General features: G+C 47.5%; 1 protein-coding gene across 4 annotated transcripts in view; it reads right to left on the bottom strand.

The window, feature by feature from the left end:
• Positions 1–1,511: 1,511 nt before the first annotated feature.
• Positions 1,512–16,298, bottom strand: part of SLC44A4 (solute carrier family 44 member 4) — a 311,986-nt gene continuing 297,199 nt past the window's right edge. For all 4 annotated transcript variants that reach the window (XM_085632339.1, XM_085632504.1, XM_085632421.1 and 1 more), the window contains exons 20-22: positions 11,039–11,133; positions 6,044–6,128; positions 1,512–2,853 (exon numbers count right to left, since the gene is read on the bottom strand). In XM_085632339.1, the coding sequence (XP_085488465.1) occupies positions 2,738–2,853; positions 6,044–6,128; positions 11,039–11,133 (296 nt within the window). In that variant the 3' untranslated portion in view covers positions 1,512–2,737. The remainder of the gene's footprint in view (positions 2,854–6,043; positions 6,129–11,038; positions 11,134–16,298) is intronic.

The raw sequence follows: 16,298 nt of genomic DNA on the forward strand, positions 1-16,298 counted from the left end.
TCCTGCTTGTCGAGGGAGCACTGATCCTGCTTGTCGAGGGAGCACTGATCCTGCTTGTTGAGGGAGCAGTGATCCCACGTGTCCAGGGAGCAGTGATCCTGCATGTCCAGGGAGCAGTGATCCTGCATGTCCAGGGAGCAGTGATCCTGCTTGTCGAGGGAGCAGTGATCCCACGTGTCGAGGGAGCAGTGATCCCGCGTGTCGAGGGAGCAGTGATCCCGCATGTCGAGGGAGCAGTGATCCCGCATGTCGAGGGAGCAGTGATCCCGCATGTCGAGGGAGCAGTGATCCCGCATGTCGAGGGAGCAGTGATCCCGCGTGTCGAGGGAGCAGTGATCCCGCGTGTCGAGGGAGCAGTGATCCTGCGTGTCGAGGGAGCAGTGATCCTGCTTGTCGAGGGAGCACTGATTCCACGTGTCGAGGGAGCAGTGATCCCACGTGTCGTGGGAGCAGTGATCCCGCTTGTCGAGGGAGCAGTGATCCCACGTGTTGAGGGAGCAGTGAACCCACATGTCGAGGGAGCAGTGATCCCACGTGTCGAGGGAGCAGTGATCCGTGTCGAGGGAGCAGTGATCCCATGTGTCGAGGGAGCAGTGATCCCATGTGTCGAGGGAGCAGTGATCCCATGTGTCGAGGGAGCAGTGATCCTGCGTGTCGAGGGAGCAGTGATCCCGCGTGTCGAGGGAGCAGTGATCCCGCGTGTCGAGGGAGCACTGATCCTGCTTGTCGAGGGAGCACTGATCCTGCTTGTCGAGGGAGCACTGATCCTGCTTGTCGAGGGAGCACTGATCCTGCTTGTTGAGGGAGCAGTGATCCTGCTTGTCGAGGGAGCAGTGATCCCACGTGTCGAGGGAGCAGTGATCCCGCATGTCGAGGGAGCAGTGATCCCGCATGTCGAGGGAGCGGTGATCCCGCGTGTCGAGGGAGCAGTGATCCCACGTGTCGAGGGAGCAGTGATCCCACGTGTCGAGGGAGCAGTGATCCTGCGTGTCGAGGGAGCAGTGATCCTGCGTGTCGAGGGAGCAGTGATCCCGCGTGTCGAGGGAGCAGTGATCCCATGTGTCGAGGGAGCAGTGATCCCATGTGTCGAGGGAGCAGTGATCCCATGTGTCGAGGGAGCAGTGATCCCGCGTGTTGAGGGAGCACTGATCCCATGTGTCGAGGGAGCACTGATCCTGCTTGTCGAGGGAGCACTGATCCTGCTTGTCGAGGAAGCAGTGATCCCACGTGTCGAGGGAGCAGTGATCCTACGTGACGAGGGAGCAGTGATTCCACGTGTCGAGGGAGATATTCAACTGTTCATGAATGTCAAAGAGAATTGCATGAGTGAGAACTTTGAAGAAACATGGGTGCTACTCACCTCTGCCATGAATCCACACCTCTCAGTAATGGGCGTGACCTCATCTATTGGGCCGTGTCTTGCATAGGTGCAGTTCTGAGCTCCTGCATGAAGCTGCCCACACGATGTTCCCAAAAATGTTAACAGAAGGAAGACACCACACGCAAAACCGTTCACAAAGTTGATAAGAATTTATTACAAAATAAAATCATCTATTGTAAAAGAATGCATGGAGGCTATAGGAAGACTCACAATATATATATTTGTTTTAAAAGCACAGGTGTGAGCAGCAGAAATAATTGTTTTAAAACATCAATCCCATTTTGTCTCTAGTGGCGCTGAAGGCATACCGCCAGCCTACGTTAAATCTTCTTGACCGCTCTCTCTCAAAGAACTGGGTCTGATGTCTACACACCAGGAGACATTGTGGAAGGGGTTTAATGACAGTTTGTCAATCAATCTAACTTGTCATTTTTCCTACTCTGTTAAAATTCAGCTGTATGTAAACACTTCCGTTAGTCTTTCCCCGACAACGGGAGTTGCCGCTGTGGGATATGGTTGGAGGTATTCTTATCTGCAAGATGTTTGCATCTGCTACCGTCTGGGTCTTCCAGAACACAGATCCAATCAATCAAGCAATCAGTACATTTGTAGAGAACACAACTCGCCCGTGAGGGTCTCAAGGCGCGGGGGGGATTCATACACATGTCACACAATAGGATTCAAACGAGGAAGGAAGTGACATCACCAGGCTTGGCACCGGGCATCATACTAACCACCATCAGGTTCACGCCTCATACATTTAAAAATTGTCATAATTTTCTATTAAAATATTCAAAGATATATATCTACAGTACGTAAAATTGCTATTGATGTATAACCAAGCCTTTTTCAACCAAACATCCTGTGCAGGGAACAGATGATCCCGCCGGTCTCAGGAAGTGACGTCATGGGGAGGCGGTACACCGAAGTTTTGAAGAAAACTCTAAGTGCTACGTAAACAAATCATGTTCTAGGGTCATAGGCTCTCTCCATTAAAATGGTCTGTTGCTCCCCACCCATATAAATTATGATTTAAAAAAGAAAATATCTCTGTAAAATCTCTTTAGGCTACTTAGTCAGTCTTGCATGTAAACTCTCATGCCAGTGACAGTCCTCGAGGCCACTCCTCTCAACATGCAATGGACCAAGGCTGAGAAAACCGGGGTGGCTCCAGTGTCAATCAACGGGGGTGGCTCAAGTATCAATCAACAGGGGTGGGTCATTAGCAGCAGCTGGAGAGGTCCACTTATCAATCGCCTACAATTCCTGAAGTCGGTAGCAGCAACACGTAGACGTGCAGGAAGAGAGCACGGGTGTGTCATTGGCTGAGGGCAAGCACGGCAGGCGCGGCAAAGGCTACTTCTTGCCCTCGGCCTTCGGCGGCTTGTTCTTCTTGTTCAGGATGGACATCAGGGACTTGGGCATGTAGTACGGTTTCTCCTGTGACCCGTCGTTTCGTTCCAGATCTTCCACTGTGGAAATAAAAAAAAGAGTCCTGAAATGAAAGACTCGTGGCATGAAGATCAGGCTCTTTATAGACAGACATCCTCACTTCTCCTAACATGATCCCCCCCCCAGGGCTTGAAATTGAAGAATTAAAGTGCAGGTACTTATAATGCCGGAGAATCTGGTGGCTGCTGAGAAGTGCCTGTACTGCCCATCCACGCCGGGCAGTGCAGGTCCGCCCCTTTTCAAATGAAAGAAGTGCAGGTACTCAGGGGCAGAGTTATCAATATTTCGCGCAGCAAGGTAAGCCACCTTGTTGCGCTGCGTGAAAGGGCAGAAATGTCCCGTATTTACCATTATACATTGCGCACCTGTCCTTTGCTAGTGCACTTTTGGCTGCCTAGCTCCAACGCAGGCACCCGTGCATCATGGTGCAGGGGGGCCTGCATTGTAGGCAGGATTGTTTTTGTGCAGGAAGGAACACTCCCAAGAGGCAGCTCTGTATCTTGCAGAATGCAGCACGCATTGAAAGAGGAAACAACGAGGAGAAATAAAGATTTTTCTATTTGTTACAACTCACTTGGGGAGGCGTAGCATTTTGACGCATTCCAAGGTCTACCACTAATGGTAAATTTGGAAATGCACCAGGATCTATGGGTGGGAAGTGGGAACACCCAAGCTCCATTCATGGAACGTCTCCCTGCCACAGAGTAACACAAGGCAGCGATTTACACTGCCTTGAGTTATGCTAAATTTATCAAGCCACGCAAGGTGGGCTTGCGTCGCTTGATAAAGCTCACTTAGTTTTTGCGTTGCTATACCACTGACATTTAAAACACTGCATAATCCTGACAGTGGGCAATATCCTACAGACTTCCTGAGTACCAGCCTCAGACCACACCGTGCCTTCACCATCGATCGAACAAAGACCCTTGAAAACGGTGATATTAATGCTAGTGTCCCCCAAAGTCATCAGTACCAACAGGTGACGAGACGGAGTTGCCCCTGCATTAGGCTTGGATGTTGAGGATGATGGCAGGGGTTCAAGGCAGCAGTCCATCTATGATCCCTTTTCCTCTTCCTGACCCCTTTGTGGATTAGTTATTGTTTGAAAATTTTTACCAAGCACCTCTGGTTAATTCAGGTTCTCCTGCCTGAAAGATTATGTGGAAGGCAGAGACTGGGGCAGTTAGCGGCCGCTGCACTCATTAGTTGCTACTCACGGGAGGCACATGTTGGTTGGAAGTGAGCCAAATCTGTTCCATTTCAGGCCTATCCCAATTTAATGTAGTTTGCTTCAGCCTTGATACTTGTGGTCATTGAGATCCATGGGCCAACGCTTTAAGATCTGTCTCCATGTTTGGACTGGTCTCCTGTGCCTATGAGCGGTACTAAATAGAGCACACTCAACCTTACTTCACAGCCTCATGGTGGTTCTAGAAAGAACCGTTATTCCTACTTCGAAGTCTCACTCATGGTGGTTCTAGAAAGAACCATTAATCCTACTTCAAAGTCTCACTCATGGTTCCTACTTCAAAGTCTCACTCGTGGTGGTTCTAGAAAGAACCGTTATTTCTACTTCAAAGACTCACTCGTGGTGGTTCTAGAAAGAACCATTATTCCTACTTCAAAGTCTTACTCATGGTGGTTCTAGAAAGAACCGTTATTCCAACTTCAAAGTCTCACTCATGGTGGTCAAAGTCTCACTCATGGTGGTTCTAGAAAGAACCGTTATTCCTACTTCAAAGTCTCACTCATGGTGGTCAAAGTCTCACTCGTGGTGGTTCTAGAAAGAACCGTTATTTCTACTTCAAAGACTCACTTGTGGTGGTTCTAGAAAGAACCATTATTCCTACTTCAAAGTCTCACTCATGGTGGTTCTAGAAAGAACCGTTATTCCTACTTCAAAGTCTCACTCATGGTGGTCAAAGTCTCACTCATGGTGGTTCTAGAAAGAACCGTTATTCCTACTTCAAAGTCTCACTAATGGTGGTTCTAGAAAGAACCATTATTCCTGCTTCAAAGTCTCACTCATGGTGGTTCTAGAAAGAACCGTTATTCCTGCTTCAAAGTCTCACTCATGGTGGTTCTAGAAAGAACCGTTATTCCTGCTTCAAAGTCTCACTCATGGTGGTTCTAGAAAGAACCGTTATTCCTGCTTCAAAGTCTCACTCATGGTGGTTCTAGAAAGAACCGTTATTCCTACTTCAAAGTCTCACTCATGGTGGTTCTAGAAAGAACCGTTATTCCTGCTTCAAAGTCTCACTCATGGTGGTTCTAGAAAGAACCGTTATTCCTGCTTCAATGTCTCACTCATGGTGGTTCTAGATAGTCTTGCAGTCTGCGCTGGACTGTTCCTATTGGCGTAGGGTCAAGACTGATTTGCATATGGCTGGGTCCAAACTGAGGTGGCATGGCGAGCAAAAGAATGATGGGGTGGAATGTTACCCAGAGTGATTGCCAGTTGTTAGACTTATTGCAAGCATCATTCCCATCACCTTTTGTGTGTTTGATGTGGCGTCCTGAGGGGCCAGCAGTATGCCCGTACATGGGTCCCAGCCTCACTGCTCACTCTCCGTTGTCCTGGGGTAAAGGATGGCAAACAACCTGTTGGGGTCAACTCTCCCTCGCCCAGGTTTGCACCTTCCTACAATATCCAGCACACTTGGTTCACATTCTTCAGCAAGTTTATGTGGATGTTAAATAGATGCGGAGAGCCATGGAGCCATGTGACCTGCTACAGCCCCGGCTGATCCTGATTGGCCACAAAAAGATCTGACTCGTCAAAGCTCTCCCCTCATCTCCTGCTTTTGGCTGAAACAACAAGAGAGAATGAAAGCCTCTGACATGCCCTCGGGACAGTGGACACTCCCGAATCATTACCCTGAATGACTGACTCCCAGAACTGGAAAACTCCTTAACTATTCTCGAAAATAATCTTCTAAAATGGGTTCTCATTGAGGAGAGACAGTCTCTTTAGAAATGGAACGAGGGGATGGGCCAGATGGAAAATGGAAATGAGCAACATAGAATCAAGGTGTGAGTGATACTGGAACAGGAAGCGACTCAGCCTGAAAGAAAAATTGAGCAAGATAAAGGAGGACGTGACGAAAACGGACCTAGGAAATGACATAGCGACGAGAGGAAGTGAGACAGACGCAAAAAGGCAGTGATGTAAATGGATACAGGAAGTTGCGCTCTTGGACGGGTACTCACAGAAGCAGAGGAAAAGTGTATCCACGCACATATTGTACACGCTGAAGAAGCCCTGAGCGATGATGTAGGACCCAACGATCACCGTCTGCAAAAGAAAGAAAAACCAGTGAGCAGAACCCGGAGCCGTGATTGGCTGAACTGAACGATTCTCATACTGTCTCACCACCCAGTGGTAATGCTTGGAGGCTTTGGGACATTATTCTATGATGGGACCTCCAGCATGCTCACGATTGGAGGCCGTGGGATATTGCAAGGATGAGACCACAGACATTGCATGATGGTGACCTCAGACATGCTTCTGAACTGGAGGCTGTGGGACATTGCTGCAGGAATGGGGCCACAGACGTGCTTCAAAACTGGAACTGTGGGATATTACAGGAATGGGGCCACAGACATGCCTCAGGACTGGAACTGTGGGATAACATTACAGGAATGGGGCCACAGACATGCTTCAGAACTGGGGCTGTGGGATATTACAGGAATGGGGCCACAGACATGCCTCAGGACTGGAACTGTGGGATATTACAGGAATGGGGACACAGACATGCTTCAGAACTAGAACTGTGGGATATTACAGGAATGGGGCCACAGATGTGCTTCAGGACTGGAGCTGTGGGATATTACAGGAATGGGGCCACAGACATGCCTCAGGACTGGAACTGTGGGATAACATTACAGGAATGGGGCCACAGACATGCTTCAGAACTGGGGCTGTGGGATATTACAGGAATGGGGCCACAGACATGCTTCAGAACTGGAGCGGTGGGATATTACAGGAATGGGGCCACAGATGTGCTTCAGGACTGGAGCTGTGGGATATTACAGGAATGGGGACACAGACATGCTTCAGAACTAGAACTGTGGGATATTACAGGAATGGGGCCACAGACATGCCTCAGGACTGGAACTGTGGGATAACATTACAGGAATGGGGCCACAGACATGCTTCAGAACTGGGGCTGTGGGATATTACAGGAATGGGGCCACAGACATGCTTCAGAACTGGAGCGGTGGGATATTACAGGAATGGGGCCACAGACATGCCTCAGGACTGGAACTGTGGGATATTACAGGAATGGGGCCGCAGACATGCTTCAGGACTGCAACTGTGGGATATTACAGGAATGGAACCACAGACATGCTTCAGAACTGGAACTGTGGGATAACATTACAGGAATGGGGCCGCAGACATGCTTCAGGACTGCAACTGTGGGATATTACAGGAATGGAACCACAGACATGCTTCAGAACTGGAACTGTGGGATATTACAGGAATGGGGCCGCAGCCATGCTTCAGAACTGGAACTGTGGGATATTACAGGAATGGGGCCACAGACATGCTTCAGGACTGCAACTGTGGGATATTACAGGAATGGGGCCACAGACATGCTTCAGGACTAGAACTGTGGGATATTACAGGAATGGGGCCACAGACATGCTTCAGGACTGGGATATTGCAGGTAAGGGGGACACAGACATGCTTCAGAACTGGAACTGTGGGATATTACAGGGATAGGGCCACAGACATGCTTCAGGACTGGAACTGTGGGATATTACAGGAATGGGGCCACAGACATGCTTCAGGACTGGAGCTGTGGGATATTACAGGAATGGGACCACAGACATGCTTCAGGACTGGAACTGTGGTATATTACAGGAATGGGACCACAGACATGCTTCAGGACTGGAACTGCGGTATATTACAGGAATGGGGCCGCAGACATGCCTCAGGACTGGAACTGTGGGATGTTACAGGAATGGGGCCACAGACATGCTTCAGAACTGGAACTGTGGGATATTACAGGAATGGGACCACAGACATGCTTCAGAACTGGAGCTGTGGGATGACATTACAGGAATGGGGCCACAGACATGCTTCAGGACTGGAACTGTGGGATATTACAGGAATGGGGCCACAGACATGCTTCAGGACTGGAACTGTGGGATAGTATAGGAATGGGGGCACAGACATGCTTCAGAACTGGAACTGTGGGATATTACAGGAATGGGGCCACAGACATGCTTCAGAACTGGAACTGTGGGATATTACAGGAATGAGACCACAGACATGCTTCAGGACTGGAACTGTGGGATATTACAGGAATGGGGCCACAGACATGCTTCAGGACTGGAACTGTGGGATATTACAGGAATGGGGCCACAGACATGCTTCAGGACTGGAACTGTGGGATAACATTACAGGAATGGGGCCACAGACATGCTTCAGAACTGGAACTGTGGGATAACATTACAGGAATGGGGACACAGACATGCTTCAGAACTAGAACTGTGGGATATTACAGGAATGGGGCCACAGATGTGCTTCAGGACTGGAGCTGTGGGATATTACAGGAATGGGGACACAGACATGCTTCAGAACTAGAACTGTGGGATATTACAGGAATGGGGCCACAGACATGCCTCAGGACTGGAACTGTGGGATAACATTACAGGAATGGGGCCACAGACATGCTTCAGAACTGGGGCTGTGGGATATTACAGGAATGGGGCCACAGACATGCTTCAGAACTGGAGCGGTGGGATATTACAGGAATGGGGCCACAGACATGCCTCAGGACTGGAACTGTGGGATATTACAGGAATGGGGCCGCAGACATGCTTCAGGACTGCAACTGTGGGATATTACAGGAATGGAACCACAGACATGCTTCAGAACTGGAACTGTGGGATAACATTACAGGAATGGGGCCGCAGACATGCTTCAGGACTGCAACTGTGGGATATTACAGGAATGGAACCACAGACATGCTTCAGAACTGGAACTGTGGGATATTACAGGAATGGGGCCGCAGCCATGCTTCAGAACTGGAACTGTGGGATATTACAGGAATGGGGCCACAGACATGCTTCAGGACTGCAACTGTGGGATATTACAGGAATGGGGCCACAGACATGCTTCAGGACTAGAACTGTGGGATATTACAGGAATGGGGCCACAGACATGCTTCAGGACTGGGATATTGCAGGTAAGGGGGACACAGACATGCTTCAGAACTGGAACTGTGGGATATTACAGGGATAGGGCCACAGACATGCTTCAGGACTGGAACTGTGGGATATTACAGGAATGGGGCCACAGACATGCTTCAGGACTGGAGCTGTGGGATATTACAGGAATGGGACCACAGACATGCTTCAGGACTGGAACTGTGGTATATTACAGGAATGGGACCACAGACATGCTTCAGGACTGGAACTGCGGTATATTACAGGAATGGGGCCGCAGACATGCCTCAGGACTGGAACTGTGGGATGTTACAGGAATGGGGCCACAGACATGCTTCAGAACTGGAACTGTGGGATATTACAGGAATGGGACCACAGACATGCTTCAGAACTGGAGCTGTGGGATGACATTACAGGAATGGGGCCACAGACATGCTTCAGGACTGGAACTGTGGGATATTACAGGAATGGGGCCACAGACATGCTTCAGGACTGGAACTGTGGGATAGTATAGGAATGGGGGCACAGACATGCTTCAGAACTGGAACTGTGGGATATTACAGGAATGGGGCCACAGACATGCTTCAGAACTGGAACTGTGGGATATTACAGGAATGAGACCACAGACATGCTTCAGGACTGGAACTGTGGGATATTACAGGAATGGGGCCACAGACATGCTTCAGGACTGGAACTGTGGGATATTACAGGAATGGGGCCACAGACATGCTTCAGGACTGGAACTGTGGGATAACATTACAGGAATGGGGCCACAGACATGCTTCAGAACTGGAACTGTGGGATAACATTACAGGAATGGGGCCACAGACATGCTTCAGAACTGGAGCTGTGGGATAGCATTACAGGAATGGGACCACAGACATGCTTCAGAACTGGAACTGTGGGATATTACAGGAATGGGACCACAGACATGCTTCAGAACTGGAACTGTGGGATATTACAGGAATGGGGCCACATACATGCTTCAGAACTGGAACTGTGGGATATTACAGGAATGGGGCCACAGACATGCTTCAGAACTGGAACTGTGGGATATTACAGGAATGGGACCACAGACATGCTTCAGGACTGGAACTGTGGGATATTACAGGAATGGGACCACAGACGTGCTTCAGAACTGGAACTGTGGGATATTACAGGGATGGGGCCACAGACATGCTTCAGGACTGGAGCTGTGGGATATTACAGGAACGGGGCCACAGACATGCTTCAGGACTGGAGCTGTGGGATATTACAGTTATGGGGCCACAGACATGCTTCAGGACTGGAACTGTGGGATATTATAGGGATGGGGCCACAGACATGCTTCAGGACTGGAACTGTGGGATATTACAGGAATGGGGCCACAGGCATGCTTCAGAACTGGAACTGTGGGATATTACAGGAATGGAACCACAGACATGCTTCAGAACTGGAATTGTGGGATATTACAGGAATGGGGCCACAGGCATGCTTCAGAACTGGAACTGTGGGATATTACAGGAATGGAACCACAGACATGCTTCAGGACTGGAACTGTGGGATATTGCAGGTAAGGGGGACACAGACATGCTTCAGAACTGGAACTGTGGGATATTACAGGAATGGAACCACAGACATGCTTCAGAACTGGAATTGTGGGATATTACAGGAATGGGACCACAGACATGCTTCAGGGCTGGAACTGTGGGATATGTTTGCATGATAGGACTACAGATAGGACTCAGGGCTGGAGCCTGTGGGATAGTAGTGTTGATTCAAGATAGGACCAAAGACGTTCTAGAGAACTAATGGCTGTGATATATTAAGACATAATGGGAGCACACACACCACAGGTCTGAAGGCTGTGGGGTAGTAGTGAAAGGCCAACAAGCCCATGTAGAGAATAAAAAGGCATAGGACAAACTGGACCCTGAGTGACCCCACACTCTGAATCCTATAGCACATTACGACAATCCTATATTACCCACAGAGAGGCTTCGAGGTTGTCTGATGTGCATCACTGCGCATGATGAAATGCCGACTCACCAAGATGGGAATCCAGTAGTAGTTCAGCGTAGGGGACTGGAAGGTTTGGTCTTTAATGGGGATCCGGTCTGAGAAGAAGAAGAACGCAAAGACACCTGCAAGGCACAATGGAAATAAGGGGAGACACCAAGATGAATAAATGTTCAAGTCACCTTCATTTGTAGCCTGTGCTTTTCCTGTGAGATCATATTTCAATCTTCAAACACACAAAAGGTGATGGGAGGAATTCTGGCAATCCTCTGGGGTAGCATTCCAACCCTTAGTTTGTTTGCCTACCATGCCACCTTAGTTTGAGGTCAACCCTTGATTGGGGTTCATCAGTCACGTGTAACTTGGTTGCAGTAGCACAGTGAGCAGGAGTACCACGTCCGGGAATACCCTTGCCACGTAAGGTGGTTCATCAAACACTCAAATCGTGATGAGAGGAATTCTTGCAATAACTCTAACCACTGGTAATCCCTCGGAATAGCTTTCCAGCCCATGGTTCCTTTACCCACCATGCTACCTCAGGCCCCATATGCCATATGCAAATCAGTTTTGACCCTGCACCAAAAGGAACAGTCCAGCCTGAACTGCCAGGCAATGTCCTCTCTGAAGCAGAACGTGAATATCTCAAGACCAGAGAGACTGCCAGTGGTCAGCACTCCATCCATCATCTTCTTGTTGAAGTTTAAACCCTCAGTTTGATGGGTGTGCATAGACCTAGGTCCCATGCTCCGTGTGCCATACGACTCGAGCAATACCTCACCAAGGAAGCCTAATTTGATCAACATCCGTCTGGGGTTGCTTGTGGCCCCTTCTGGAAGAGCCTCATCTGGCAGTTCGGGATGGATTGATCCCATGAGGATCAGGGTCTCAGTACTGATTTGCATAATGCAGACCTTTGTCTAGAGTGACATGGTGGCAAGAAACGATGGACTGGAATGTGGCCCGAGTAACTGCCAGTGGCTGAAATTAATTCAAGCATTCCATCCATTGCCTTGTTGTTGAACCAGTCCTCGCCAGCCAATACTTTCGACTTTGAAGTCATGTCCCAAATCAGTCCATCAGTTAGTCCTGCTATTCTGTGGTTGGGAATTTGGTTAATCGATCGATCGGTCTGTCCATTTATGCATATATCGAGTCAGTCCTTCTGTCAATCCATCCATTTCTAGTCAGCACATCTAATAATCTGCCCAGCTGGTCCACCTGTTGGCCCGTCCGTCCATGAGTCAGTCTAATCATCAGTTGTATAGCTCATCCTGTTACTCAAGAGTTCACAGACAAACTGGCAAATCATTACATGGACAAAGCAGACCCGTTCAACTCGTACTTAAAACAGAGAAAAAGCATCCGCAATGACCCTTTTACAAAGCTGCAGTCCAAGAATACTATAACCCAACCTCTCTGTTCCTTCCAACACATTTCACACGATGAATTTATAGACCTGGTCAAAGCAAGCGGGCCTGCCGGCAGCCCTTCTGACCCGTGTCCACCACTAAACTTGAAGACAATTCTTCTAACAACCTCTGCTGCCACTCCAGTAAGAAGAATCATCAAAACCCCCTTAACTACCGGAATATTTCCAGACAAACTCAGAAAGTGATGCATACGCCCATTACTGAAGAAAACAAACTTGGACCATCTGAACCCTGACAACTACAGACCAATTTAAAATGGACCTTTCCTGGGCAGACTGATAGAGCAGCTTTCACACAGATGTCACAATTCATTGAAGAGAATGGCATACTTTCAGACTTCCAAACGGGATTCCGTCCAGGAAGAGACACAGAATCTGCCCTCCTTGCCGTCTGGCATGACCTGAAGAACACAGTTGACCGCAGCGGGGTTGCTGCGCTACACCTCTTGGACCTCTCGGCTGCCTTTGACACGGGTGACCATGACACTCTCATACAAAGACTCCATGGAGCCGGCATAGAGGGAACTGCTCTAGAATGGATCGCGTCCTAGCTTCGCAACAGAACTAATGTCATCCATACCCCACCTTTCTTGACTACACCGTACTGCCCAAAAGCAGGGGTCCCTCAAGGCTCTGTCATCTCGCCCATGCTTTTCAACATTTAAATGAAGTCATTACCGGTACTGATCAATCAATTTACTCACGTGCTATAACTATGCAGATAACAAGCAAATACTTCAACTGCAATGCACCAAAGACATTGGAAACTCGCCCATTTTCAGGTGTCTCAGAGCTCTGGATCAAGGGATAACGTGGAGCCATCTCAAATGGAATGCTTCCTAAACGGAAATATTAATGTGTGGCGATTGGAAACATTATGACCCGCTCGCGATGTCGCCTGATGATCTGGGAACACTGCCTAAAATATTGAAGGAAGTAAGAAACCTCGGAATGACAATGGACTCCAGGCTATCGATGAATGCCCAAGTGGACAAACTAGCAAGATCAAGCTTTGTTACTATAAAAACTCTGTGATGTATCTAACCACATTTGGAATTTCCAGGCTACCATCTCCCTTGTTTCGTCCAAACTCGAAACGCCAATAGCCTCTACCATGGATCACCTTTAACGACCCTGAAAAGACTATAATGGATTCAGAACTCGGCTGCCAGACTACTCTTGCATATCAAACCGCGAGACCACATCTTTCCTGCCTTGAAAGCCCTGCATCGAACCAGTTGCCAGAAGATCCACGTTCAAGCTGCTTTGTATCACCCACAAAGCAATACATGGAACGGGACCGCTCTTCAGGAATAAAATCACCAAACACATTCAACAAAGGAACCTCCACTCTAAAGGGGCACCTCGTCTCAAAAAACATGGGTGGCACATCCTTCTCTGTTCGAGCAGCCAAACTATGGAATTATCTGCCCCCAACGTAAGATCCACGCATAACCACCTTATCTTCAGAAAACTACTCAAGAATCTGCTCTTCCCCAGATAACCACCATACGCAAACAGATGGAAATATACAGCACATCTCTGTATATAAGCATGTATTTGTACTATAGATATGTACCTATATATGTGTATTGCTTTATACAAACTTGTAGAATATGTATGTTAAAACTTTTTTATATAAAGATATTCATTAGTTCTACTTAACAAATGTACATATTACTGATAGTTACATTATTCTATGTTTTAACATGTATATAAGTGACTGCATAAATAAGTACATATTTTTATCAGAACTATCTACAATGGCTTCACTATTGATCCAATTTGTTTAATAAATAAATAAAACACAGTACAACACTTGAAAGCCAGAGTTTATGTAATGCATCTTTAATCTACATATACTACCTTCTTTTATGCATCTATATACCTTCCATGTACTTATGGAACTATATCTTTATTACTTTGGGATCTATATATTCATTACTTTCACTTATGTATTGCTTTTTTTCAAATTCAGCATATCCAATGCGCTACCTTATTCTTCACCCTATACTGCTCTCAATGTATTCTCTAGCTCAACTCCCTGACTCCTCTCAAACCTCTTTCTACCACTCTTTCCAATGCACGAACCTATTTCCCACCCTATACCTCTCTCAATATATCCACTACCTCCACTCTATCATTCATCCCAAGCCTCATGCCACTACTGTGATCCCCAAAATAACCCTTTTGAGACTCTTCCCTACTCTACCGCTCCTTGCATCATCTCATACCTCTTTTTACTATTCTGATCCCCCAAAACAAGCCTTTCTAAACCCTCCCTCTGACTCCTCCCCCTCCACCTCCCGTTAACTCATCCCAAGCCTCCTCCTACTGCTACGAGCTCCAAAACAAAAACAAAAAAATACGAAATTTTTCCTTTCTATCTCTTCACTATCCTTTTCAATCCAAATAACAGACTAACATGTCCACCACTCAAATTAATTTCATATTGCACTATACTAATTCACCACTGATCCTTTATGGGTTCCAGGGTAGGTTGCTACTCACCGAAAAGCACTTCAACACCTCATCAGGGGTAGCACGCGCTATATAAATGCAAGCCTTTTCCCTTTCTCTATCCCTCCACTATCCTTCTCAATCAAATAACAGACTAACATATCCACCACTCAAATTACTTTCATATTTTTCCTACACTAATTCACCACTAATCCTCTATGGGTTCCGGAATTGCGTGCTACTTGTCAAATAAGCGCTTCCATGCCTCGTCAGGGGTAGTAAGCTCTATATAAATGCAATTACATTACAATACAATACATCTTCCACTTGTGTGGCCTTGTAGTGATGTGACCTTGTTTGAAAACTACATAAGTATGTCCCTACTGACGCTAAGTTATGGGGCTGCACACCACGTAGTGCCTGTCTCGGATCACCCGTGGAAGGAGTATCAAGGTACAAGTCATGTTACAAGATCCCATGCTCTGCATGTTTAAAAGTAATCAGTGAACATAGATCAGAGTTCTGTTGCATATTAAAACTCCAACACTGATGATGTCATGTCATGGGATGCTTATCACATTGGTGATCTAGATGGAACCTCTGGAAGCAGTGCACCAGAATTGATTGCACCTGGGTATCTGACCAAATAAGGGCATAACCAAAGGGCAGGCGTCTAGTACAGTTGAGCTCAGCAGTATTTTGAGTAGAAAAGATGGGGTTTAGGTGTTTTCCTGAATATTTGGAATTATCTTAGTTTAAGGAGAGAATATAGGAGTTCCAGAGAGTTGGTGTCTTGTATACAAAATGCTCTGCCACCAAATCATTGGCACTAGTATATATTCATGGGGGCGTGTGAGTCCAGCAGCATAACTTTGGCCTCTTTACAGCGAGTGACTTCTTCGGGAGGCATGCGTTCAGGCCACTGAGGTAATCCAAACAGGATAAGATGGCAGCGAACATCAAGGCAACTCTTTGGGGTGCAAATATAAGAGTGAGTACTAAGCAATGAAGAATCTTACACATTCTAGGCTCGGAGACCGCGTTCTTTCTGTGGATAACAGAGACATTAGTGTTGAACAAGGTTGCTAGATTAGTGACCTTGGTTGTTGAGCTGGAGAAGAGGGGGTCACCTGTGGATTTGGCATGGCTAGACAGAAAAAGACGGGTTTAAAGGGTCTCTAAGGAAAGTCTATTCTTCAGCTGTTGGATGCAAAGGTCTAGATTTGCTGATTTCAGTGTGGTACCTTCTAAATGCAACGCGCTACTTGAAAAGCAGCGCTATCTTCCGATTTGAGGTGGATTTGTGCATCAGCTGCGGACATGTGGTGAACAGAACCATGAGCATCAAGATGCCGTCTGAACGTTATTCAGGGTGTGTCTGGGGGAGTGGGAAGGCATGAG

Source organism: Triturus cristatus, chromosome 1_1 (genome assembly GCF_964204655.1).
Source record: "Triturus cristatus chromosome 1_1, aTriCri1.1, whole genome shotgun sequence".
Classification (NCBI taxonomy): Eukaryota; Metazoa; Chordata; class Amphibia; order Caudata; family Salamandridae; genus Triturus; species Triturus cristatus.